General features: G+C 37.5%; 1 protein-coding gene across 1 annotated transcript; it reads right to left on the bottom strand.

The window, feature by feature from the left end:
- Nucleotides 1–1414: 1414 nt before the first annotated feature.
- ZNF569 (zinc finger protein 569) lies at nucleotides 1415–26955 on the bottom strand. Its single transcript, XM_027514203.1, has 6 exons — nucleotides 25959–26955; nucleotides 24068–24226; nucleotides 20654–20711; nucleotides 11304–11430; nucleotides 10901–10996; nucleotides 1415–4652 (listed from the first exon to the last, which is right to left on the bottom strand). Exons 3-6 carry the CDS (start codon nucleotides 20666–20668, stop codon nucleotides 2833–2835), a joined length of 2058 nt encoding a protein of 685 aa, XP_027370004.1. The 5' UTR covers nucleotides 20669–20711; nucleotides 24068–24226; nucleotides 25959–26955; the 3' UTR covers nucleotides 1415–2832.
- Nucleotides 26956–27986: the final 1031 nt, after the last annotated feature.

Here is a 27986-nt window from a genome sequence, read left to right as displayed (position 1 = left end):
TTTAGGGTATTATTTCTTCAACTTATATAAATCTGTAATAATTTCTAAATAAAAGTATTTTTGGAAGTTCCAGTAGAAAAAGATAAAATATATGAATGGGCTATTCAGAGAAATTATTTTGGGCTCCAAAATCACTGCAGGTGGTGACTGGAGTCATGAAATTAAAAGCCATGAGATTTCTTCTCTTTGGAAGAAAAGCTATGACCAACCTAGATGGCATATTAAAAAGCAGAGACATTACTCTGCCAACAAAGGCCCATCTAGTCAAAGCTGTGGTTTTTCCAGTAGTCATGTATGGATGTGAGTTGAACTATAAAGAAAGCTGAGTACTGAAGAATTGATGCTTTTGAACTGTGGTGTTGGAGAAGACTCTTGAGAGTTCCTTGGACTGTAAGGAGATCAAATCAGTCAATCCTAAAGGAAATCAGTCCTGAATATTCATTCGTAGGACTGATGCTGAAGCTCCCAATACTTTGGCCACCTGATGCAAAGAACTGATTCATTGGAAAAGACCCTGATGCTGGGAAAGATTGAAGGCAGGAGAAGGGGATGAGAGAGGATAATATAGCTGGATGGCATCACAGACTCGATGGACATGAGTCTGAGCAAGCTCCGGGAGTTGGTGATGGACAGGGAAGCCTGGTGTGCTGCAGTCCATGGGGTCGCAAAGAGTTGGACATGACTGAGCGACTGAACTGAACTGATTCAGAGGAAAGAAGTTTCAGTACTATAAATATTTGAGTTCATTTTTGGCAGAAGCCAGCACAATATTGTAAAGCAATTATCCTCCAATAAAAAATTAGAAAAAATTGAAAGGCATTAATATAAAACAGCTGTGGTATAGGAAGAAGTGAACCTTCATATTCACTGAGCTCTTACCTGACACATAAAAATAACCACTATCTGAATTCCCATTTAAAAATTCAGAAGCCAAAGAAAGATTTGTTTATATACTTTGACACTTCTTCTGTCCCAATATGAGTATCCTTGTCTTGATATGTTACAACATTAACATTTTACATTATGCATGAGTGGTCTTTTCCCCTTAGTTTGAAACCAACCCAAATGCAGGTGATATTTTTTCCTAAATTTGTTTCTTTGCTGGTTTCAAATAGGGAGGAACTCATGTTTAAAATAAAAAATGAAAAATTTTAAAGCTCTCTTCAAATAGATGCTGTATACTTCTGATTTGTATATGCTAATTAACATGAGGTGGTAAGCAAAATATCTTAATTCAGGTTTGGTTTATGTATCATTATTAAAGATAACTTTCTGTAAATGTTATATCTGATCAAAAATAAGAATCCATATAGGTCCAGGTTTTCTCTATCTACTTGATTATTTTAGAGAAACAGGAAAATACAGACAAGAAATAATAATTTTAAAAAACTACAACATAATTTTGACAACCAGATTCATTACTACTGTCATATTTGCTTTGTCTTTTATTAAAGAAATATTACAGATAAATATAACAACTGCCTTCACTTCCTAAAAGGCAATGTCATATATGTATCCATGATCAACACACAGTACTGTTCTTTGCATTGTTTTATTAAATTTATAGAAATGTTTTTAAAAAAATGTTTTATTTCATTGTACATTTTGCTTTTTCTGTCAGTATTATGGAGTCTATCCATGTAATTATGTCAAATTTGTATCTTTAAATATTATGTTCTATCATAGAAATAACCATATTGTATCACTCTATCCCTCTATTAATGGAAATGCATGTATTCTATTTAGAGGAATACAAACCATGATCCAGTTAACACAAAGATATATGTATCTCTGTGACATATGTGGGTGCCTCTGAAGCCAATGCACCAAAATAGAACTGAATGTTCCACATTTATGTATGTTTAAAGTAATCCTATTACTCTAAGGTAGTAAATATAGTCTATTTTATTTTCATCATACAGAATTTTGCTTTCTATGTTCTAGTCTTCAGTCTGTTTGGATTTTATTTTTGCATATGATAAAAACTAGAGAGCTAACATTTTTTGTTAATATGAATCTTCCATTTATTTAATAGGTCATTTTCTCTCCAGTGATCTCAATAGCATTATAATACACAAAATCCCCATATCTCCTTCCTCCAATCTTCAGTTTGTTTCCACTGATATACTCCTTAAGAACATTGTGTAAAAACAATGATGCCAGCTTTAAATAAATGATATCTAATGGTGTATCTTCTCTCTTGTATTTTTTACATATTTCACCTATTTGTGGCCATTTACATTCCTATATAAAATTTCAATCAGTTTGTGAAATTGTTAAAAACATAACTGGTTAAAGAAAACAACTTTGAGTGGAAGTACTTTAGAGATTTGTGAGAAATTTTATGTCTTTTTAGACAATGTTATTTTTCTCAAAATTTCAGGTGTTCTTTTGTGACCTTCAAAATATTTAACTACATATATATGTCTTGTAATTCATTATCATGTTTATTCATAAATATTTTATATCAACATATTTTCTAATTATTATTATTCTAGTATAAAAAGGTTAAGAGTATTTCTTTTTCTGCAATGGCTAGGAGCTCAAGTATCATGTTGATAACCTGATAGCAAATATCTTGTTTCAGATTTTAGTGAGAATGCTGGATAAATATCATTAGGTAAGATGTCTACTGAAGGTTTTTGATAATCAGCTTTCTCATACATTTTGTCCCCTTGGTAAGAATTCTGTTTCACAAATGTGTGGCTTCTTAAAAAGGCTTTCCCACATTCACAGTTTTCTGCTCTAGATCCCATTATGTAATGTGCAAGGAAATGCAAATTCCTTCTGAAGTCTTTTTCCATACTCACAAGATTCATAAAGTTTCTATTTCTAATAAGTATGAATTCTCTGGTGTCTAACAAGGTGTGACTTTTGGCTGAAGGCCTTACCACACTCATTACAATGATAAGGCTTCTCACCTGTATGTTTTCTCATATGAAGTGTAAGAGATGAGATTTGGGAAAAGGCTTTTCCACATTTACTACAGTCAAAGGGTTTCTCACCTGTATGACCTCGTATATGTATTGTAAGGGAGGAACTTTGGGAGAAGGCTTTTCCACATTTGTTACATTCATAAGGTTTCTCACCTGTATGACCTCTCATGTGTACAATAAGGGAAGTTCTTTGAGAGAAAGCTTTTCCACATTCATTACATACATAGGGTTTCTCACCTGTATGACTTCTCATATGTAAATTAAGCAGTGAGCACTGAGAGAAGGCTTTCCCACATTTATCACATTCATAAGGCTTTTCCCCTGTGTGACTTCTCAGATGAAGAGTTAGGGAAGCAATTTGAGAGAAGGCTTTACCACATTCATTACAATCATAAGGTTTCTCTCCAGTGTGAACTTTCTGATGTGTAATAAAGTTTTGCTTTTGGCTGAAGGCTTTCCCACATTCATTACATTCATAGGGTTTCTCTCCAGAATGAATTTTTTCATGAGCAATGAGATTTGATTTCTGGCTAAAGGCTTTGCCACATTCCTTACATATATAGGGTTTTTCTCCAGTGTGAATTCTCTGGTGTCTAACAAGATTTGACATCTGAATGAAAGCTTTCCCACATTCATTACATTCATAAGGTTTCTCTCTAGTATGAATCTTTTGGTGTGTAATGAAGTTCTTCTTGTGGCTGAAGGCTTTTCTACATTCCTTACATTCGTAAGGTTTCTCACCAGTATGACTTCTCATATGTACAGTTAGGGCTGAACTTTGAGAGAAAGATTTTCCACATTCATTACATTCATAGGGTTTCTCGCCTGTATGAATTCTCACATGTATAATAAGCATGGAAAACTGAGAGAAGGCTTTTCCACATTTATCACATTTATAAGGTTTCTCTCCTGTATGACTTCTCATATGAAGAGCAAGAGATGCTATTCGTGGGAAGGCTTTACCACATTCATTACATGCATAAGGTTTCTCCCCAGTATGAACTTTCTGATGTGCAATGAGGCTTTGCTTCTGGCTGAATGCTTTTCCACACTCATGACATTCGTAAGGTTTTTCTCCAGTATGAATTTTTTCATGATCAATTAGATTTGATTTCTGGCTGAAGGATTTCCCACACTCCTTACATGCATAGGGTTTCTCTCCAGTATGGATTCGTTGATGTCTAATGAGATTTGACATTTTAATGAAAGCTTTCCCACATTCATTACATTCATAAGACTGCTCCCTACTGTGAATTTTATGATGTTTAATCAGTTTTTCCTTGTGACCAAAAGCTTTTCTACATTTTTTACATTCATAGGGTTTCTCTCCAGTATGAATTCTCAAGTGTCTGATGAGGTCCAAAGTTTGATCAAAACCTTTTCCACAATGATTACACTTAAAGGGGGTTACTACAAGATGGGATAAGCTATTGCCAAATGATTTCATAGGCTCCTTATATTCACAGTCTTCTCTTCCTATAAAGATTCTCTCACAATAGTTCAAATTATTATGTTCTAAACATTTTCCAAATAAGTCATATTCATAGACACTGTGACTGGAAGGAAAAAAGTCTGAGTTCAGAGGAAATGCATTTGCAAATTTCTTATGACATTCACTGACTTTTTCATCAGTCAGTGTTTTTGTGAATTTATCTTCAAGTTGTGTCAAAAGTCTGTCCTGAATTTTCAGCTGCTCATCCATCCCCCATATTTCTCCTAAAAGAAATTGCAAATAAATGTCATTTGTAAAATTTTCCAAAATTATACATAATTAAAACCAAAAAAATACATGTATGGGATTCTTAGCTTATAGCCTCATTTCCTATTAAGCAAATTCTAGGTTTATATATAGCTCCTATTTCCTAAGCTTCAGTAAATCCCAGGAAAGGAAATATGAGTAGAGGCAGGTATTTATGAAATACAAACAGCTTTGATTGCTTAATGGGATCTGAAATAAAAAATATAAAACTATTGGATAAATAAGAGGGAGAATTCAGAATATACAAATGAAGAAACATCAATAGAGAAAAAGGTAAAACAGGAAGCTAAAAAACTATAAAAGTATTTTATAAGATTCTATGGAAATAAACTTTCATAAATGGCTTGATAGAAATAATTTCTGAAAAATATAAATTACCTAAACTGACTCTATAAGATGTAGAAAACAAAGACCATTTTCCACAAATAAATTTATGAAAAGAAATCCCCCCAAACAAAACAAATAGACAAGGCCCATAGATATTAACATGGGAATTTAAACAACTATCTAAAGGACAGCTGTTAAGCATGTGCTATACAACATATTATGAAAGAAAAAAGAATTCTTTTTTGTATATGAGACAAACATAATACCAATACCGGATAAAGATGACACCCAAAAAGCAAACTATACATCAACTTCATTTTTGAATATCAGTGCAAAAACTATATTCAAAATGACCTAGAAGGAAAAGAAAGTGACTCGGAAGCATATTAAATATAAGACATACATATGTTGGTTTTTTCCATGAATAGAAGTATGTTTCAATATTAGAGAAATCTATAAGTAAATAGTAGTAATAGTAAATAGGTCAAAAGTGAAAAGTCAAGTAATCATTTCCAAAGATATTAAAAACATATTAAAAATTCAACACGCATTTTTCCATAAAAATAACTTTATAAAATGGAAACATATTTAACTAGAGAAAAATCACAGTACAACTTAAACCTTGGTACCATTCCTAATGGGAAAAATCCCAAAGCAGTCACATTAAAGTCAGGAAAAAGAAAAAGATGAGTACTATAACAACTATTATTATAGTACAGGGTAGAGCATTAAATAAGAGAAAGAAATGAGGTATAAAAACTTGGAAAGGGTGACTTTCCTAGCAGTCCAGTGGTTGAGACTGCTCTCCCAATGAAGGGGGCATGGGTTTGATCCCTGGTTGGGGAACTAGGGACCCATGTGTTGCACAGCATGGGTCATCCTCCCACATACATACAAACAACTTTGAAAGGAAAAATTCACATTATTTGTCAATATTAAAACTCTTTCTTTGCAAAATCAAGAGTTACCTGAAAATTTATAGAAAGTTCATTAAATTCACTATAGCAAATTAATACTCAGTTTTAGTAACCTTCATATATACAAATAGCTATTTAGAAAAGATAACAAAAGACTACATTTATAATAAAAATACAAAAAAATTGGGAATATATTTAATTAGAAAGTTCCACAAATTATAAAACTTTACATGCACACACAGATTTGAACACATGAAACAGTATTATGGGTTGAATTGTGTGTCCCACCTTTAAAATATGTTTAAGTCCTAATGCTCAGTACCTCAGAACATGAAGTTATTTGAAAATAAGGTCACTGCAGATGTAATTAGTTAAGATGAGGTCACACTGGAGTAGGGTAAGCCCCTAATCTGACTGGTGTTCTTAAAAGAAGATTGCCACATGAAGAGACAGAAACACAGGGAAACACTATATGACGTTAAAGACACAGATTGGAGTTATGCTGTCACAAGCCAAGGAATATCTGGGGATAAAAGAAGCTGAAAGATGCAAGGAATCTTCTGTGGGTTTCAGTAGGAACATGAGCCCTACTTACACCCTGTATTTATATTTCTAGCCTCTACTTTGTTACAGCAGCCCTAGGAAACTAAGACAAAAGGCATATCACATTCTTGGAAAAGAACATTCAACAGCAGAGATGATAGTTATTCACAAGTTAACCTATCAACTTAAAGTGGTTTCAATAAAAATGCTTGAAAATACAAATAAGTAATAGCTTAAAGGAAAATGATACTACAGGTTGCCAGCATAGAGGAGGACATGGGTAAGAGGAGAAAATTTAGTTTTCAATATGTATCCTTTTGTACTTTAAAAATCTGTACTGTAAGCACATACTACATATTTTTAAAAAATTCACCTGACCCCTACAGTAATTAATAAAATGAGAGCAAACAACAGGAAGGTAAAAATAGGATAAAAGAATCAGAATATAAAAGCAGAAAAGCCTACCTAGCATGACTGAAAAGGGAGTAAGTACTGAGCAAAAGGCGGCTTTCCCAGGTGGCTGAGTGGTAAAGAATCTGCTTGCCAGTGCAAGAGACACAGGTTAGATCCCTGGGTAACGAAGATCCCCTGGAGAAGGAAATGGCAACCCACTCCAGACTTCTTGCCTGGGAAATCCCATGGACAGGGGAGCCTGGCAGGCTATAGTACATGGGGTTGCAACAGAGTCAGACATGACTTAGTGACTAAACAACAACTGAGCAAAAGGGAAAACAAAGAATGAGAAATTAAATATGACCTAATTGATATATGAATTTATCTCTGATCCTACCCAAAACCACATGAAAATGAGGCAAAGTATAAAAACGGTATAAACTAATGAAGACAAAGACTACTCTTCCATCCTAGAGAATATGTGAGGTTACTCTCTTGAGAAAGATAAGCAGAATAGCTCTACATCAAGGACACCAGGCAGAGGAATTCAGAGATAAGGAACTGGCTCAAACAGAATAAATGAAAATCTACATACCAAAGGGTAAGACATCCAGTCCGTAGTGGCTGCTTAGCTCAAAAATAGGGAGGAAAAAATAATCTCCATTTTCCTCTCTGCCAGACTGAGAATAAAGGAAATGAAAGATTCTTGTGAAAGCAGGAAGTTAGAGACTTGGTAGAAAATAGTATACTGAGCTTAAGCTTTTGAGTCACCTCAGTTTAGGGAAACAGAAAAGCTCAATTAAACAAAAGAGGTCGAGGGAGAAGGCAAGATCAGGTCTTTAAGGTAGTGTCCAAGTAGAAGTGACAAATTCCAGGAGCAAGATCAAAATACCAAATGTGACAGAAAAGACTCCATGTTTTAAGATGGTAGAATGAAAAACTATCTGATCTCTTTTCCTGTATACAAACAAGAATTGAAACGTCGATGCTTCAGTGATCTTAGGTGGTGGCTATAACCCCAATTATAATGAGTTAATGTTGACAAATACAGTGAAGGGTGGAACAGGGGAAAAAGGATTCTAAGAGACGATAATTGTTCATTCCGATTGTGGGCAGAGCAAACAGCTGACACTGTCAAAATGGACACCGTACCTTGAAGGGAAGAATTAATTAACCCATGTTTACAACATGGAAATTTGGGAGTGCAGACTGACTACAGGAGACTTGACATCCCTAACTATGTCAAGGAAACCAGGACTGAGCAAGGAAACACTGTGAAATACTATCTTTTTAGGAAGACGTCTTGGGATGAGAGTATAAGATTCAGAGTTATGAGACTTGTAGCCACAGTTCCTTTTTGGATGAGAAGAAATAAAGCCTAAACATACTTATATTCACACAACCATGCAGAATAAAAGGCTTTAGTATGAAGCACAGATGTACTCCTATACATCAAGAGTTGGCAAACTTTCTTAAATAAGGTCAGACTGCAAATATTTTAGGCTTCATGGGTCATATGGGCTTCCCTGGTGGCTCAGATGGTAAAGAGCCTGCCTGCAGTGTGGGAGACTGGGGTTTGATCCCTGGGTCAGGAAGATCCCCTGGAGAAGGAAATGGCAACCCACTTCAGTATTCTTGCCTGGAAAATCCCACAGATGGAGGAGCCTGGAAGCCTACAGTCCATGGGGTTGCCAAGAGTCAGACATGACTAAGCGACTTCACTTTCTTTCTTTCACTTTCATGAGTCATATAGTCTTTGACACGACTATTCAACCTTGCCTCTGTAATAGTAACAGTCAAGATGTAAATGACTTGGTATGAATGTATTCCAATAAAACTTTATTTACAAAAACAAGTGGCTGGCCAACAGGTTTGTGCTCTAAATCTGAGAACTTTCTTCCTCAGAAAAGAAAGTTTGCAGTTTTGTTAGCAGTTTAGTTTGCAGATTTGTGCTCTAGATCTGAGAACTGTTTTTCCTTCCCTAACATTATACTTCTTTAAAAATCAGGTTAAGAAGGAACTATCCTCACTCAAAAATGAGAAGGTATTGAAATCATATCTCTTAAAAAATGTAAGAGAAAAGAAAAAAACATGATATAAAGAAAGCAGACAAAAATTCAAGCTAAAGAAAATTATGACATACAGAATGAAATCTTGACTGAATATTGCCATGAATGATAAAACTTAGTGAAAATACCAGGTATAAATCAAGAGCTAGAAATATAGAAAGATATTTATAGAAATACAAATGCATGAGGAAGAAACAATGAGAAAACAAAAAGGGCTAAAACAAGATTAACCAGCAGAACCAAGAAATAAAGAGAAAAATAAAATCACCCAAAACAAAAAACACCATGCAAGTCGGGGGAATAAAAGAGACAGACTACATACGGATTTTTAACATTGAAATTACAATAGGGTAACCTCATTTGCAAAATTAGACAGTGGATAAAATCAGCTGAAATTTTGAAGCACTACTGGGCTTATAGGAAGTAGCCTAAATCTCCAAGAACACTGCAGTATTCTCCAACAACCTGAGCACTATACACACACAAAAAGTGAACAAAACAAAATCAAGTATTAGCCAAGACCATGACTAAGAGAGCAGAACTGAAAGCAGCCTGAAGATGGATCTGACTTGAATACCTATGCAAAGCCTTATTAAGTAAAATATAAGGCTCTTGGGCTATCAATAAAGAAGAAAAGTTCAATTGAGGTTCCTACCAAAAGCCTACCTTCAAAGAACTGATCCTTACCTGGAAACGCCTCTTGGTGCCCACCAGAAACACATGTAAATCATCTTCAGAAGAAAGCAACTCAATTTAGGACAAGAAGATTATCATAAATTAAGATTTTAAAAAACTCAAATTGCAATCAGCTATCATCGAGCACATGAAGAACCAAAACACACTGAGTCGTCAAAAATAGGACATTTAAACCTGAAGACAATACAAAAGAGCTATGTACAGTATTTTTAAAGAAGCAAAAATTAAAACACAAATCTGAAGAAGCCACAGAAATTATTAGGAAGAATCAGAAAGATGTGAGAATTTTTTGCAAAAACAAAAGGAATTTCTAAAAATACAAAATACTTATACTAAAAGTTTTTTTCAAAGGTGGATGAGTTAAGCTTCTCTGGTGGCTCAGTAGTAAAGAATCCACCTGCCAGTGTGGGAGACATGCATTCAATCCCTGGTCCAGGAAGATCTCACATGCTGCAGAGCAAATAAAGCTGTGTGGCACAATACTAATAAGCCCAAGCTCTAGAGCCCCAGAGCCACTACTGAGCCCATGTGCCTCAACTACTTAAGAATGTGCACTTAGAACCTGTTCTCTGCAACAAGAGAAGCCACTGCAATAAGAAACCTGTGCACCACAACTAGAGTAGCCCCTGCTCGCTGCAAATAGAGAAAGCCCATGTGTAACAACAAAGAACCAGCAAAGCCAAAAATAAATAATTTTTTTAAAAGGTGGATGAGTTTAAAATAAACACAATTGAAGAGAGAATTAGTAAATTGGAAGATATATTTAAAGTAATTACTGAGAAGACAGCAGAGAGCTACAAAGGAAGAAAACAGGAGATTTAAAAATATGGAGGAAAAAATAAAAATGTCTAGGATCTATCTGATTTTCAGTGGTAGAGTGTTAAGACAATGAATGAGAGCTAATATTTGATGATGCTGAGAATGCTGTAGAATTAACGGAAGATATAAATAACACAATGAGTAATTTTATACAGATTGTGAAGAATGTGAAGGAAAGTTTCTAAATCTTATGAAACCAGTGTACCACTGACTTCAAAGCTTTACAGAGTTAGGATATTTAAATTCACAACAAAAATGTGAATTTTCAAAAAAAGTTTCAAAAATGACATCTTACATATATAAAAAATTCACACCGTCAGTATGGAATTCTATGGCCTAAAAAAATATACCTTTGGAATATTTCAGAGGGATCAAGAACTTACATATTAGCTGTTAAAGGGCCTTGGCCCTTCCTCACCTCTATGGTTCCCTTTCACTAACCTGGACAATGTTTCTTTAACACTTCTTCCTCCATGACCCATGGTTCTTCTTCTTGCTCCAACTTGAAAATCACATCAGGTTTGGTGAACGGACATCCTGTGAAAGGGAAAGGATGTAAGATTTGGGCATAAATAGTAGGAAAAAAGAATCATTCAAGAATTGAGGCTAGCCCAAGGCCTTCTGAAAGATAAGAAAAGCATTGTTTCTAGGGATGCTGCCCCCTGAAACATAACCATAGATGACATTTTGCTTTGAAAGCTGCAACATGCATGTGCATGTGAACAAAGGCATCTAAAGACCAAACTCAGTCTAATAATTGAAGGTTGGACCCATTTCAGAAACACTGGGGGGAAAAAGGGAACTTTACTCCCAGAATTTGAGTTATATAGGAAACTACCCTTACCCACTGTGATTAAGTTGTTATAGTTTTCTAGCATCACATTCCGGTACAGGTTTCTTTGAGCTGGATCCAATTGCTTCCACTCTTCCTGAGTGAAGTCAATAGCCACATCTTTGAATGTCACCGTGTCCTGTAACAACATACTCCCACTCAATCTGAAGTCATCTACCTTATATGTTGTGGACAAAACATATTGAAACTTGTTCACGTAATACACAAAGGTAAGAGACTATAAAATAAATTTTATGTTTTTGTTACTGTCTGAAAGAAAAAAATCATTTTAGCAATATCCTGTCAGTTTGTGTTCATTCATTGATTTAGCAAGCACATATCTTTAATAACTACTGTGGGTTAAAGAGATCTTGGGTACCGATTTATACTGACTGTAAAAACTGGGGGGATATAAAACTTCACTCGAAGTTAACTGGTTTGGGAACTCATTAGATCCCTGTGATTCACTAACACATGAAAATATGATTTGGATAGAAGCAGAAAAGGGGAGAGAATGGTATACAAACTTTGAAACATAGTAGGACATCCAACTGGAGATATTTTGATTTAGCAGTTGCACATATTGTTCATTAGGCCAGAAAAAATCTAAATTGAAAATGAAGATTTATTGTTCATAAGCCTATGATATGTGTCTGCAGCCATGAAAACTGCAGAGTTCACATATACTAAAAAAAGAGTGCCACAAACAGAATCCTACAAATATGAAAAGATACAGAAAAAAAGATTTGTTAATGAAGTTTTTTTAAATGGATTTAAATTTTAGAATTTTAAAATTCTAAATCTGAATTACAACCAGAACTATGAAAAAATAGTACAAAGAAAGATTTAAAGTGTCAGAAATGAGGAATGGTGACAAATTTCTTCAAAGCAGTGTGCTTTAGACATAGAAATCAAATGCACTTTTTCTAGTTAAAAACCAAAATATCCCAAAAATATAAACATAAGACAAAGAGCACTGGAACAAAGGGAGCTGTCCATATTTCCTATACTTTCAGGAATTTCTGTGACAGATGGGGTAAGATGAAATCACCAGGAGCAAACTCACAAAAAATGTTTCTGATTATTAATTTCTAGGTCCTAAAAGGACCCTATGAACATGAACATTCACTAAGGTTCAGAGTATGCTGTGAGAATAATGGAAACTCCTCTTTTGGAGCCCTTCCTACTGAAGAGCAAGGACTTGTAAATAATCAGGCTTAAGAAACCAAAGGCAATCATGGCTAAATAAGACATCCCTCATTCAGTCCCCACTGCAAAAATAATAATTTGACATCCATCCATGGACAAAAGTGCCCTTATGGGAACTGCGGGATCCAGCACCATATGCAAGGTACTCAGAAGGAGTCTTGCCTACCCAAATGTTGAAAAATAAGCATAAAGACCACAGTTCTTGCTGTAGACCCCTGAGAGGCATGTGAACTGACTCTAGCCTCTTTTGGCCACTGTTCAGGAGCCCCCAGAAAATGACTGTCTGAGACAAGCACCCAACAAAAGACAGCCTTTGTGAAAGTGCAGGTCTCTAGCAAAGATTTCCAGTGCACCAATGGAGCAAAATATACAAGTTTGGACTCATCATAAAGGGTAAGAGGAACAGTTTGACTTTCACCTACCTCACTCCTCCATCAAGGCAACATAGCTTAGGGCCAAGAGAAATCCTGGTCCATGATTTCACTCGTGAAGGAAAGTAAAAATGTGTGAGTACCCTGTTTTCTCAGCTATATGATATGGTGCCAAAGAGGCTCATTTTTCTCTCATCATATCCAGCATACTGAATTTTGAGCTTCATGACTGAAAAGTCTGAGAGAGCAGCAGATAACATTCTCAGAGGACATTACAGAGAAGCAGATTGTACTAACTGTGCTAAGGACACCATCAAGAAGAAAAAGAGGAGTCTAATAAATAAAATGAAAGAGGGGGCATGTGATATCTGAAAGATACCACAGATACAATGACCATGAGAGACTATTATGAACAGTTATATGGTAACAAAGTGGATAACCTAGAACAAATGGATAAATTCCTAGAAACATACAACCTACCAAGATTGAACCATGAAATAGATCAGAACAGATATAATGAGTAAGGAGCTGAATCAGTAATTAAAATCTTCCAGTAAAGAAAATCCTCCTCTCCCTCCAAAAAAGAAAAGCCAAAAACTACATGGCTTCCCTGATGAGTTTTACCAATCATTTACAGATGAACAGATGCCAATCTTTCTCAAACTTTCACACAAAAAAATAAGTTGAACTGAAGGGAACACTCTCAAGCTCATTTTACAAGACCAACATTACCCTGATACTAAAGGGAGATAGGACACTGCAAAGAAAACTATAGGCCAGTGTCTCTAATGAATGTAGATGCAGAAATTTTCAACAAAATATAGGCAAACTAAATTCAACAGCATGTTAAAACACCATGATCAAGAAGGATTTAATCCTGGGATGCAAAGATAGTTCAACACATGCAAATCTATACATGTGACATATTAATAGAAAGACAGAAATTATTATGTCTGATCATTTCAAGAGAGGCAGAAAAAGCACTTGACAAAATACAATATCCTTTTGTGATAAAAACTCTCAACAAATTGAGTATAGAAGGAATGTAGCTCAACATAAGTCAGGCAATATATGATAAGCCAATAACTAACATCATACCCAATGGTAAAAGGTTGAAAACTTTTCCTTTAAGACCAGAACAAGAACAAGGTACTCTCATCAATCCTATTCAGTATAGTATGAGTAATCCTAACCAGAGCAGTCAGGCAAGGAAAAAAAAGGAGAAAAGTCTTTTTAAGATGATATGATCTTATATACAGAAAATCCTAAAATCACCAGCAAAAAACTGTTAGAACAAATCAAAAAATTCAGTAAAGTTTCAGGATACAAAATCAATAGACAGAAATCAGCTCTGTTTGTATACACTAACAACAAAATATCTGAATAAGAAATAAAAACAATCCCATTCACAATAGTGAAGAGGAGACATAAGAGATGCAAGTTCGATCCCTGGGTCAGGAAGATCCCCTGGAGGAGGAAATGCCAACCCACTCCAGTATTCTTGCCTGGAGAATCCCATGGACAGAGGAGCCTGATAGGCTACAGTCCATGCGGTCGGAAAGAGTCAAACATGACTTGACACGCACACATGCACGCATTCACAAAAGTATCAGAAACAACAAAAATACTTAGCAATACATTTAACCAAGGAGATGAAAGAAACTGAAGAGAATACAAATAAGTGAAAAGATATTCCATGTTCGTGGATCAAAAGAATTAATATTGTTGGGGCTCCCCCTGGTGGCTCTGCCGTTAAGACTCCACCTGCCAATACAGGAGACAGGGGTTCCGTCCCTGATCTAGGAAGACCCACATGCCGTGCCTCACAGTAACTAAACCCATGTGCCACAACTATTAAGCCTGCACACTCTAGAGCCTGTGCTCTGCAACAAGAGAAACCACCACAATGAGAAGCCCACACACTGCAGCTAGAGAGTAGCCACCACTTGTCATAACTAGAGAAAAGTTCATGCAGCAATGAAGACCCAGCATAGCCAAAAATTAATTTCAGAAATTATTAAAAAAATAAAAGAACAAATACTTATTACCTCACCTGCCTCCTGAGAAAACTGTATGCAATAGTTAGAATCGGACATGGAACAATGAACTGGTTCAAAATTGGGGAAGGAGTATGTCAAAGCTGTATATTGTCACCCTGCTTATTTAACTTATATGAAGAGTACCATGTGAAATGCTGGAGTGGATGAAGCTCAAGCTGGAATCAAGATTGCTGGGAGAAATATCAATAACCTCAGATATGCAAATAACACCACCTTTATGGTAGAAAGTGAAGAGGCACTAAAGAGCCTCTTGATGAAAGTGAAAGAGGAGAGTGAAAAAGCTGGCTTAAAACTCAACATTCATAAAATGAAGCTCATGGCATCTGATCCCATCACCACAAGCCAAATAGTGGAAACAGTGACAGACTTTATTTTCTTGGGCTCCAAAATCATTGCAGACAGTAATTGCAGCCATGAAATTAAAAGACACTTGCTACTTGGAAGAAAAGCTATTGACTAGCATAGAGAGTGTATTAAAAAGCAGAGACCAAAAAGCAGATGAACGCATACAGAAGAGGTAATACATACATATACAATGGAATATTACTCTGCCACGAGAAAGATGGGATCCTGCAATTGGCAACCCCATGGATGGGCATGTCAGATGAAGAAAGAAAACACTATGATATCCCTTATAGAAACAGTGGAAACAGTGTCAGACTTTATTTTTCTGGGCTCCAAAATCACTGCAGATGTGACTGCAGCCATGAAATTAAAAGACACTTACTCCTTGGAAGGAAAGTTATGACCAACCTAGATAGCATATTCAAAAGCAGAGACATTACTTTGCTAACAAAGGTCCGTCTAGTCAAGGCTATAGTTTTTCCTGTGGTCATGTATGGATGTGAGAGTTGGACTGTGAAGAAGGCTGAGTACCGAAGAATTGATGCTTTTGAACTGTGGTGTTGGAGAAGACTCTTGAGAGTCCCTTGGACTGCAAGGAGATCCAACCAGTCCATTCTGAAGGAGATCAGCCGTGGGATTTCTTTGGAAGGAATGATGCTAAAACTGAAACTCTAGTACTTTGGCCACCTCATACGAAGAGTTGACTCATTGGAAAAGACTCTGATGCTGGGAGGGATTGGGGGCAGGAGGAGAAGGGGACGACAGAGGATGAGATGGCTGGATGGCATCACCGACTCGATGGACGTGAGTCTGAGTGAACTCTGGGAGTTGGTGATGGACAGGGAGGCCAGGCATGCTGCGATTCATGGGGTCGCAAAGAGTTGGACACGACTGAGCGACTGAACTGAACCGAGCAGAATTCCTACAAAGACAAAATTCTGCCCTGTTTAAGCAATTGTTATGTAAGATTTCTGTCAGAGACAGTCAATAACACTAGGTAAATCTATTAAGACAGATAAATGCTCATGCCAGAAAGAGAACTTTTCAAAGTGCTATTTTTCTGGCAGCCATGAAAATATGCTCCTAGATCCCCTTCAGGAGAACCAGCTATGAGAAGCATCATCGATGAACAATCTCCAGCTTCTCTATCTTTAGTTCTACTACTGCATTCATGCTGAGACCATCCTATTTTCAAGCCACTACTGGCTATTTTTCCAGCTTAAGATTAAGTATGGTTAGGGTATTAGGGCCTGAACCATGATCTTAAATTCTGTCTTTCTTGATCCTAAGTTCCTTATGCTAGTTTTAAAACTTCCATGCAGAAATGTTTTCTTTCTGAAGTTTTATCATTAACTTCCTATGTAATTGCATTGTGGAAAACATAGTTTGTACTTTGAAATTTATTGAATTTGGGCCTAATATATGGTCAGTCTTTTAGTTTTTCCATATCTAAAAAGGGGATATTAATTGCTTCCAGGCTATAAGCTATGACAATCAATTAGCTCTATCAAATTATTATTGGTAGTTATGTTCATTTTGTTGTCTGTGTCTACCATGAGCTAAGACAGATCAATAAAAGTTTCCTACTGATATGTTTCTTATTTTTCACAGTATTCCTTATAATAAATTTTCTGCAGTTTGATGCAGAAGTAGTCCTAACCATTTATCTTTATTATCTAATGCACTAATTGGCATTTTAAAGTAACATTCTTTTTGTTTCTTTAAAGCTTACTGTCTTGGATGAATGGATGGAAGATACGGTACACAGTCAATGGAATACTACTCATCCATAAAAAAGAATAAAATAATGCCACTTGCACCACCATGGATGCAACGAGAGATTATCATACTAAGTCAGAAAGAGAAAGGCAAATACCATATGATGTCACTTAGACATGGAATCTAAAATATGGCACAAATGAATTTATCTACAAAACAGAAACAGACACACGATAGAGAACAGACCTGTGGTTGTCAACGGGTAGCAGGGAAGGAAGAGGGATGGACAAAGAGTTTGGGGATAGCAGATGCAAACTATTACACTTAGAATGGATAAACAGCAAGATCCTACTATATTCAGCACAGGAAACTATATCCAATCTCCTGCGATAAACCATAATGGAAAAGAATATTTAAAAAATAATGTATATGAAGAAACAAATGGCAACCCAATCCAGTATTCTTGTCTGGAAAATTCTGTGGACAGAGGAGCCTGGAGGGCTATAATGTCGATGGGGTCGCAGACTCAGACACAACTGAGCATGCACACACAGTGTCTCATGTATGGAGTTTTCATCCAAAGAAAATGATGAGATTCTTTCATGAATACTGGATTTTATGACTGTAAAAATAATCTTTTCTAACAGAAAATTTTGCTTTTCTCATTATCATGTTCATTTACTACTTAGAATCCAGTTAGTAGTTTGCCATCAGTAGTTCACTATTTCAGGTAACATATACCTATTCCGTATTAGGTTTGTCAGGAGTAATATAATACTCAGCAGTTTTTGCCATTAACTTTCTTACCTTTCTTAATAACAACACCAACCCTTTTTCCAAAAATGGAACTGTAGCATATATTTTGATTCATAACTCTTCTACAACACCTAGGTACAATGTATCAACAAGTTCATTTGATTCAGTCTCTGCAATACCACTGAAATCTCAGCTCTTCTATTTCTTCTATGTGTTAAAGTAGTAGAACCAGAGAATTAAACAATTGAACCTGTTTTGTTTTTGTTTTTTGATAGCTCAGAGACTATTTGAGGGTCTCATAGTAGTTGAGGTTTTCATTATGAGTATTAACTGCCACTAAAGAGAATGAGAAAATAATTCATATTTGAGCCCTAGAGTTATAGTTTTTTATTCAGCAAGTTACGGAGTTACTAGATATGCCCAGCACTGGTTTAGAGTCCAAGGATATAGCTGGAAGATAGACATAAGTTCTTGTCCTCCTGGAAATTACATACTAGTTGAGGGAAATAAATGAAAACATAAACAAATAGGAAAGAGAGACTCTTTTGAAGACTATATAAGGTAATCCATGTAAAACTTTGATTAACAATAGATATTATTTACAGTTTTTACTGGGCATTTGTTCTTTTTTATTTTTTCAATTGTGGATTTATTTTCATGTATTATATGCAGTTTTCTATTCGATTTTAATTTAGTTTGTAAATATTTAAATACCAGATTTCGTCTGCCGTATGTATTACTAAAATTATTGTTAGGTTTTTCAAATTTACTTTATTTATGGTGATTGTATCAACAGAAGAATGTAATTTTTATGTACTCAAACTTAGTTGAGCTTCTGTTTTACTACCTATGAATTTGATATTATACCAAAAAACAAGCTAGTGACCATAGAAAATACACTCAAGATGTTGTTGTCTTGGAATAACTGAGAACTCTCATACACTGTTAAGAGTATAATTTTGGACAACCACTTTGGAAAACTGTTTGGCAGTATTAATAAAAGGTAATCTTACACATAACTTATGACTCAGCAATTCTGCTTTGGTAGAAAGAGATATGCACATATGTGCAACAAAAATCTAATAGAAAGTTCACAGGAACAATATTTTAATTATTCCCAAATAAAAATTACCTAAATGCCAATCAATGATAGAATGGATATATAAAATTATGGTTTATTCATATAATTGAATAATATACAGTAATAAAGTTGAGTGAACTACAGCTTACATGCAGCAATTCAACATAAATCTGACAAAATATTAAACGAAGTCAGACGCCAAGTACATAGGTTACATAAAGTTTAAAAATATGCAGAAAGAGTCTATAGTGATATACACTAAACAGTGGTTACCCCTGGAGTAGGGGTAATAACTTGGAAAGGTACAGAAGGAGTCCAATGGGTGTTAGGGTAATATTCTATTTCTTTATCCAGTGCTTAATGCTGGCTACGAACATGTGTTCACTTTGAAAATTAACTGAGGGAAAAACTAGACATACAGAGAAGCTATGAGATAGGGGCACCAGGTCAAAGAAAGGTATGTTTCAGTAAAGCAAATCTTTGAGCTGAGAGTGAAAAGGCAGTAAATTGAAATATGTTTAGTAGCTAAGAGTACAGGATAAAATCTGAAAGAGAAAGATTCCAAAGGAACTTTGAAGAAAAAGGATGAAGTTCTGAGGAAATGTCCTTGAAGAGGAAACAGACATTACTTACTCTAAGAGTAAAATGAAGAAATAAGGAACCATGGATTCATTACAACCACATTCACAAAAACCAAGTATACCAAGCACTGTTCTAGGGGCTGTAGATACAGCAGTAAACCAAATAAAACTTTTACTCTGTTCACATTCTAGTAGACTGAAAGTAAAAGAATTTACCATAAATGATTACTTTAGATTGTGGCCAAATCACAGCAAACATACATGGAAAAAATAATTATATAGGGTCATTTGAAAGGCACATCCCATCTATTTCTTCAGATAGTCTGCTTTTTATTTTTAAATGAGGTATGACATACATAGAATAATGTGGTAAAATGCACTAATCTTAAATGCACAAACTGAGACATTCTTATATATTTACATATTTGTGTACCCATCACTCAATCAAAATATAGAACATTTTCAGCATACTACAAGATTCCCTCATATCCCGTCCCAGTAAATACCTGCTCAGTAACCACTATTCTCTAACACTGAGACTAGTTTTCTCAGTTTTCAAACTTCATATAAATGGTACCACATGTTTGTGAGATTATCCATATTGTAAGTTGCAGTACTCTGTGTGTTTTGGTTTTGTGTGTGTGTGTGTACACTATCCCACTGCATGAAATACTATCTCTTTTTCTGTTGATGTTGATTTGTGTTATTTCCAATGCTGGGATATTTTAACATATATTCTTTGCTTTATCCCTGATCAAAACAGACTACCTCCCTGGTGGTAGCGGTTAGGATTCAGCACTTTCACTGCTGTGGCCTGGGTTCAATCCCTGGTCAGGGAACTGAGATCCTGCAAGCCATGCAGCACAGCCAAGATTTTTTTTTAAATTATAAAGAAAACCCCGGACTATCAGAAAAGCTGTTTTACCAACTACAGAAAGTCTCCCTATATATGTTATAATATATTCATTGACCTAGGTGCCAATGAAAAACTTACTTAAATATATAATGAATTTCTGCTCTTGTTTACCTATAGTAATGAAATTCAAAACTGAAGCCCAACTTTAATCTCTCTAAATGAATACATTTCTGCATAATCATATTTTAACTTTCCTGGTCTTAATCTTCCAACTCTGTTTCCTCTGAAAATATGTTTTATCTATATAGGATTTTCCAGTTTAGTGTATGGATTACTACAATTCCCTTAAACTACTCTGGAACAAATATGCTATTTAAAATTTACCTGGAATTCATTCATTTCCTCTTCTTTCTGGGAATGGACTGAGCCTGAGAAGGCAGAGCTGAAAAAGAGAATAAAAGAGAATAAAAACCTTAGACAAGGTTTGCTTTGTGGTTTGAGAAACCTGTACCCACAAGGTAGTTTAAAGGTCACTCTGTAGCAAAATGATACTTGGAGCCATCAGGAAGGCCAAGAATATACATCCCCCAAAGATGCTGATAGCTATAAAGATGACTACTACATCATGGAGAGCTTAAGCACATTTGGTGAACAAGAATAGGAGTGCATATGTAGGAGATGCCCCATGAACTTATCAATAGCTCTGTATCAGAGAAGGGCTTCCCAGGTGCACTAGTAGTGAAGAACCTGCCTGCCAATCCTAGAGATGTAAGAGACTCAGGTTCAATCCCTGGATCAGGATAGTACCCTGGAGGAGGGCATGGCAACGTACTCCAGTGTTCTTGCCTGGAGAATCTCATGGACAGAGGAGGCTGGCGGCCTATGGTCCATAGGGTCGCAAAGAGTTGGACATGACTGAAGCAACTTAGCAGGCATGCATGCATAGACACACAAGCATACTTTACATCAGCTACTACAATTATTGACTTAAATATTTACACAGAAAACAACAAATTCTTATAAATGCTAACTGTGTCTTAAACTAATCAGAATTGATGACAGACATTTTTTCCTTAGGAAAATATTCCAGCTAGTAAATAAAGAATGACAGGATTTGAATATCACCATTTTGTAATCCCTACTGAAATATAGCTAACAATATTCCACATTTTCAAAAACAAATAGGTGATAAAAAGAAGGATTGTCCTATTTTGAACATTTGGCAACTAAAGGGAAAAATATCCTTGTCTTTCCACCTTACTTCCTCTTGCATTTCAACTCAACCACTTTTCACCACCATCAGGAGCTTCCATTCCTTCATTCTATAGTTTTTCATTTTCCCTCACCCTCTTCCCACCACTTTTCTACTTACCTGGCCTTGAAGCCACGGTCAATTAGTATAATTAATTCTTGCTAACTTAGACTCCCTTGCCCCTTTCTCTCACATCATTCTTTCTTATTTCATGAAACCAACAACTTTGGTTAAATTTTACTCTCCTCTCCCCTGTCTGTGGCGACAACCATGCATATGAACAGTACAGGAGGGGAAAAACCAAACAACCACGTGGAATAGGCTCAATTTAAATTCATGAAAACTAACAGCAAGTGGGTCTTCAATGCTGCCTGGAGATCATATTATATTTCTCCATTCTTTGTCCCACTCTCCTAAGTGATTATTTTATTCTTTTCCTTTATCCTCAGACCCTAACGTTTGTTCTTCCATTTAAGGAGGTGTCTATAGCATTTCTCCCCTTTCCTCCTTTATCAAGTTTCTCTCTCTGTTGAATCACTTCACTCAGTATATGAACAGGGTTATTATTTACCTCTTAACTCCACCTACCATTTCATTTCACTCCTTCCATTAAGAGAAAAAACTTAAAGTGTTGTTTATACTTGTTATCACCAATTTATCTTGTCCAGTTTTCTCTATAGGTCCTTATTCTACTGAAACTGCTTTGCAGGGTGACCAACAATTTTCATGTTGCTAAATTCAACATTACTGTCTCAGTCCTCTTTTGCTTGGGCTATCAGCAGCATCTGACACAATTTTCATTAAAACACATTCTTCCCTCGGTTTCCAGGATATCACGAGTCTCTCAATCATTCTAGCTGGTCCCTTTCAGTCTCTTTTGCTGATTCCTCCTCATTTCCCAGACTTTGTCATGTTGAAGTGACCCAAAGATAAGTCCTTTACCTCTATCATTTTCCATCTACCCTACAACGTGATCTCATCCAGTCTGGTTGTAAATATCACCTAAAAGGGGTTCCCAGGTGGTGTAGTGCCTGGGAATCTGCCTGCCAATGCAAGAGCAGCAGGAGTTCAATTCCTGGGTCAGGAATAGCCTCAAAAGTAGGAAATTGCAACCCACTCCAGCATTCTTGCCTGGAAAATTCCATGGACAAAGGAGCCTGGCGGGTTATAGTCCACGGGGTCACAAAGAGTTGGAGATGACTGAGCACACATGCATGCACGCGTGCATCATCTACATGCTAATAACTGCCAAGTGTATGTCTCCAATCTGAGACCTTTCTTTAGAACTGTAGACTTGTATATCCCACTGCCAACTTAATATTTCCACCTAAATACCCAATGGGTACCTCATACTTCACATATAATATTCCAAACTGAAATCTCACTATTTCCCTATGTCCCAGATTTTTCCTACCCTCTTTCCCTTCTCAGGTAATAACTCCAATCTTCAAGTTGCTCATATTAAAAAATACTGTGTCATCCTGTCGTACTTATACATCACATCAGTTCTATCAGCAAATTGCCATACATGACTACTTCTCACCATTTTTACTACTCTCGTCCAGGTCACCAACATCTTTTCCCTTGATTAATGCAACAGTTTCCTAATTAGTCTTTCCACTTCTTCCCTTGTCCTTGTCTTCTTCCCCTAATCCTCTCATCAGACCAACCAAAGCAATCCTCTTAAATAATAAGCAGATAAAATCACATGTTCAAAACTCTCCCACAGCTTCCCACCTCATTCTGAGTAAAAGTCAAGATCATTCACATGGCCCTCAAGGACCAACCTGATCTGGCCTCCGGCCCTTCAATTACTTTTCTTCTCTCATCTCTCACTGCTGCTACTGCTGCTGCTGCTAAGTTGCATCAGTCGTGTCCAACTCTGTGCGACCCCATAGACGGCAGCCCACCAGGCTCCCCCGTCCCTGGGATTCTCCAGGCAAGAACACTGGAGTGGGTTGCCATTTCCTTCTCCACTACTCTCCCTTTTATCTGCTCTATTTCAGCCACCCTAGCCTCTTGGTACAGAGAAGGCAATGGCAATCCACTCCAGTACTCTTGCCTGGCAAATCCAATGGACAGAGGAGCCTGGTAGGCTGCAGTCCATGGGATCGCTAGGAGTTGGACACGACTGAGCAACTTCACTTTCATGCACTGGAGAAGGAAATGGCAACCCACTCCAGTGTTCTTGCCTGGAGAATCCCAGGGACAGGGGAGCCTAGTGGGCTGCTGTCTCTGGGGTCGCACAGAGTCGGACACGACTGAAGCTACTTAGCAGCAGCAGCAGCAGCAGCAGCAGCAGCCGCCTCTTGGTAACAGGCATATTTCCACCTGGGCTTTTCTAACTGGTGTTCCCTCTTCCCTTAATTATACGCATGTGCTGTGCATAATTAGCTCCTAATTTCCTTCATATCCTTATTATTACATTTTCAGGATGCATTTCTAGCTAACCCATCTAAAAGTCCTATCCCTGATTCTATATATTCTCCTTCTTTACTTCTTAGAATTTTTCACTATGTAATGTATGTTATATTAAATTTACTTACCCCCCTTATTATCTGACCCACAACAATTTAAGTACCATGATAGCAGAGTCTGTCTACTTTGTTCAATGCTATATCCCAAGCATCTTTTAACTCCTGTCACATGCAGCATTCAATAAATGGTGAGTAGATGAATGAATAAATCCATAATACCTGAAGAACCTGGAAAAGAAATTTGAAAATAGAACACTGCTTTAGAAAAATAACTTAGAAAACACATAATTCACAAAAAATTATTTTTAAAATGGTTGACTTCAATAGTAATCAAATAACTGCAAATTAAAGGAAATATTTTACATTTATGAGGTTAACAAAGGTTACTAATATTAATGACAACCATTGTTATCAAGGGTGTATAAATATAGGCAATCTAATACTATGCCAATAATACTGTAGATTAGATGGAACTTCACCAGAGAATAATTGGATAGAATTAGGGAGTCTTTCGGAGAAGGCAATGGCACCCCACTCCAGTACTCTTGCCCGGAAAATCCCATGGACGGAGGAGCCTGGTAGGCTGCAGTCCATAGGGTCGCTAGGAGTCGGACACAACTGAGCGACTTCACTTTCACTTTTCACTTTCATGCATTGGAGAAGGAAATGGCAACCCACTCCAGTGTTCTTGCCTGGAGAATCCCAGGGACAGGGGAGCCTGGTGGGCTGCCCGTCTGTGGGGTCGCACAGAGTCAGACACGACTGATGCGACGCAGCAGCAGCAGCAGGGAGTCTTTGCATTTCCCAGGTGTCACTAGTGGTAAAGAATCCACCAGCCAATGCAGGTAGAGCTAAGAGACACAGGTTCGATCTCCAGGTTGGGAATACCCACTGGAGGAGGGCATGGTAACCCACTCCAGTATTCTTGCCTGGAGAATCCATGGAGAGAAGAGCCTGGCAGGCTGCAGTCCAAAGGATTGCACAGAGTCAGGAAATGACTGAAGCGACTTAGCACAAACGCAGGTAGTCTTCAATAAGCACATACACTTCAACTGATCAATTCCACTTCTAAGAGCCTGCCCCCTGTCCCCCGAAAATTAATAAAGTGCATCATAACATGTGCCAAACAGTTGCTAATAAACACGTTCTTTACAATGGCAAGAAGCTGAAAAGAACCAAATTACCCATCAACAAGAGTAAATGCATTAACATGTATACCATAAAAAACCTGTTAAATGATCACATAGATGTGTAATTGTTTAAATGAAAAAATATTAATTGCACATTGTTAAATGCCATACGTAGTAGACTACACAATTGTATGTACAGTGTGATTCCAACTTTCAAGCTACTGATCATATATATATAATATATTCACGGGGAATGAAAAGATGGGAAATAAAATTTGATAGTGGCTGGCAGAAGTATGAATGATTCTTGTTTTCTTGGAGCTTTTCTTTATTTTGTGAATTGGGGCTGGGAGTGGGGGGCAAGGAGCATGAAATTACTAAGCACACAAAATATGGCGAATACACGAAAATACAATTTGAAACAAATAATAAAACAACGTGTTGGGGCTACTGATGTCTAATAGAAAAACATATTTACGATGACCAGAACCAAAGAAACGAAGCACTGGTACAGTCTCACAAATCACACACAGGCTTCGTAGTTTGAAGCCACATTCATATGGAAATAGAAAAGGAAAAAACACATCCACAAAATCTGCCTACACACACGACTCCAGGGCCATATGAGTCACGGACAAATGTCTGGAAAATAAAGTCCTATCGAGTCACACGCTCAGTTTTTCACCCTCCACTCCCACGGCCTCAGGGAACCCGCCGCCCCTGCCCGGCGTCCTCCTCCAACAACACAGGCACCCAGTGGGCCGCAGGCCCCTGAACCATCCAGCACAAAGAGTCCCGAATTCTGAGCTCGCGGCTTCCCGAAGACTCACCGGCAAGCCCGCAGACACAGGCCACAGTTCCACACCTCAACACCGCCCGAGTGGCACAGCCGGTGCGGCCCCAGGGAGGGGTGCCACTCAGGTCAGCGCCGACTGTGGCGGTAGGCAGCACCAGCCCAGGTCCGTTAGATGCAGCTAACTCTTCCCAGAGGCCCCCGCGGCTCGCGGAGGAGGGACTGGCCCTCCCGCTGTCGGGGTAACCGGAATGACCCACCGCACCGTGGAGGGGCTCTCAGATCGGCCGAGGGACCTCAGCTGAGTTTTGCAGAAGCTGCCTCCCATGAGTCTGGCACTCGGAGCCTGGGAGTGCTACTTGGTGCTAAGGAGAATCTGAAAAGGTCCGCGGTTTTGCTGCCCAGAACTACATTTCCCAGAGGCCTCCTCGGTCCAAATCTATTTTCCGCAAAAAGTCTCTTGCTCCGTGCAGTTGGTGTATCTTCGGGTTCTCGGCGTTATTGTATCTGGTCCGTGAAGGAAGCACCACTGAGTCGGTTTAGTTCCGTTTGATCCCGGCCCCACCTGGGACTGGACTTCAGTGGGGTCAAGGTGGGAAAAGATCTGGGCACCGTGACGAGGAGATGGGCCAGCCTGAGCCTCAAGCTCCGGGCGGCAGTCAGAGAAGGAGGAGTGCCCTTGGGTGATCGAGTGTGAAAGATTTCTGCGGTGGGATTTGTGGTAGGGTGCCTAGCGGGTCGAGAGACTCTGAGGTCCAGTGATTTTGGAGTCGTGCGAATTTGATTCCTGTGACCATGGTCGCGTCGTCTGTTCTAGGGACCTCTTAATTCTGACCCTGCAGTTTTTGAGAGACAGTGTGCTTGTGTTCATTGTGTTACTGTTTTTCTGACGGGCACCTAGTAAAATATCAACACCCCACAGTCACCAAAATATTAAATGGAAAAATATCGTAGTTTTGTGAATGTGTATTGCTGGAAACACCCTTACTTTTTTTTACACTGTGTTATTCCACGTCCATGTGTATTTTATGGACAAAGGTGATACAGGTAATTTAGAAAGATGTTGTTGAAGAAGGCAAAGACATTGAGTCATCAGATGAAAGAACATGTCAATAATTCAAAGTAGCCTCAACATCAGGAGTGAAAAGTGTAGGTGGAAAAGCAGAGAAGTAACCAGGTGCAAAAACCTAAGAATCTAGCAAACCGGACTCTAATGTCACTCCTGTCATAAAGACCTGATTTTTTTCAACATTTCATTTGAGTTCCACTCTGATTTAAGAATTTTAAAAGTTTTCAATGAAAGTTGAAGACTCACTACAATAATTTTGCAGTAGAGACTAAAATGGAGAAAATCTCTATGAAAACACGACGCTTTTATGCAATAGTATGTTGGCAAAGAGAACAGAATACTGCGGACTACAGCATGCTAAATATCAGGAACTTGAAGTTGTTGAAGGTATCAGAGAGGCTTCTAGCTCATAAGCTTACTGTAAAGCTATACAAAGCCACAAAATTAAAGAACTATGTTATCTCTAGGAAGCACAAAAAAATAATCTTCCTTTCACAGGCTTCATTTCACTAGATGATAACCAGCACTGTTTCAGAATAGTGTGAATCTCTTTCTGGATAGGGTAAAGTGAAAGAAAAGTGAAGTCGCTCAGTCGTGTTCGACTCTTTGCGACCCCATGGACTGCAGCCTACCAGGCTCCTCCGTCTATGGGATTCTCCAGGCAAGAATATGGGAGTGGGTTGCCATTTCCTTCTCCAGGGGATCTTCCCAACCCTGGGATTGAACCCAGGTCTCCCACATTGCAGGCAGACACTTTAACCTCTGAGCCACCAGGGAAGCCCCAGATAGGGTAAAGAGACTCCTAAACACTGCATAGAGAGAACATGTCCTCTAAATAAGTCTTAATTATTTGTCTCAAGTGTGTTTACCAGCAGTACATTTCTTCTGTCACCTGTATGAGTTGTTTTTTGCTAATTATTTTGTTAAAAGATGAGGAGAGAACAGAGCTGGTTCTATGGCCATCCAGCTTCCTGATTTCATTTTTTATACTTGTAG

The sequence above is a fragment of the Bos indicus x Bos taurus genome, chromosome 18 (assembly GCF_003369695.1).
Source record: "Bos indicus x Bos taurus breed Angus x Brahman F1 hybrid chromosome 18, Bos_hybrid_MaternalHap_v2.0, whole genome shotgun sequence".
NCBI lineage: Eukaryota > Metazoa > Chordata > Mammalia > Artiodactyla > Bovidae > Bos > Bos indicus x Bos taurus.
This window is presented reverse-complemented; position numbering and strand designations above follow the sequence as displayed.

Bases quoted from the DNA above. Each gene is read 5' to 3' on its own strand.
- ZNF569 (XM_027514203.1), bottom strand. The intron at 10,997-11,303 runs GTAAGGGTAGTT...TCCCTTTCACAG, and splicing joins TAACAACTTAATCACAGTGG to GATGTCCGTTCACCAAACCT. The intron at 4,653-10,900 runs GTTAGTGAAAGG...AATTTCTTTTAG, and splicing joins GTTAAAGAAACATTGTCCAG to GAGAAATATGGGGGATGGAT.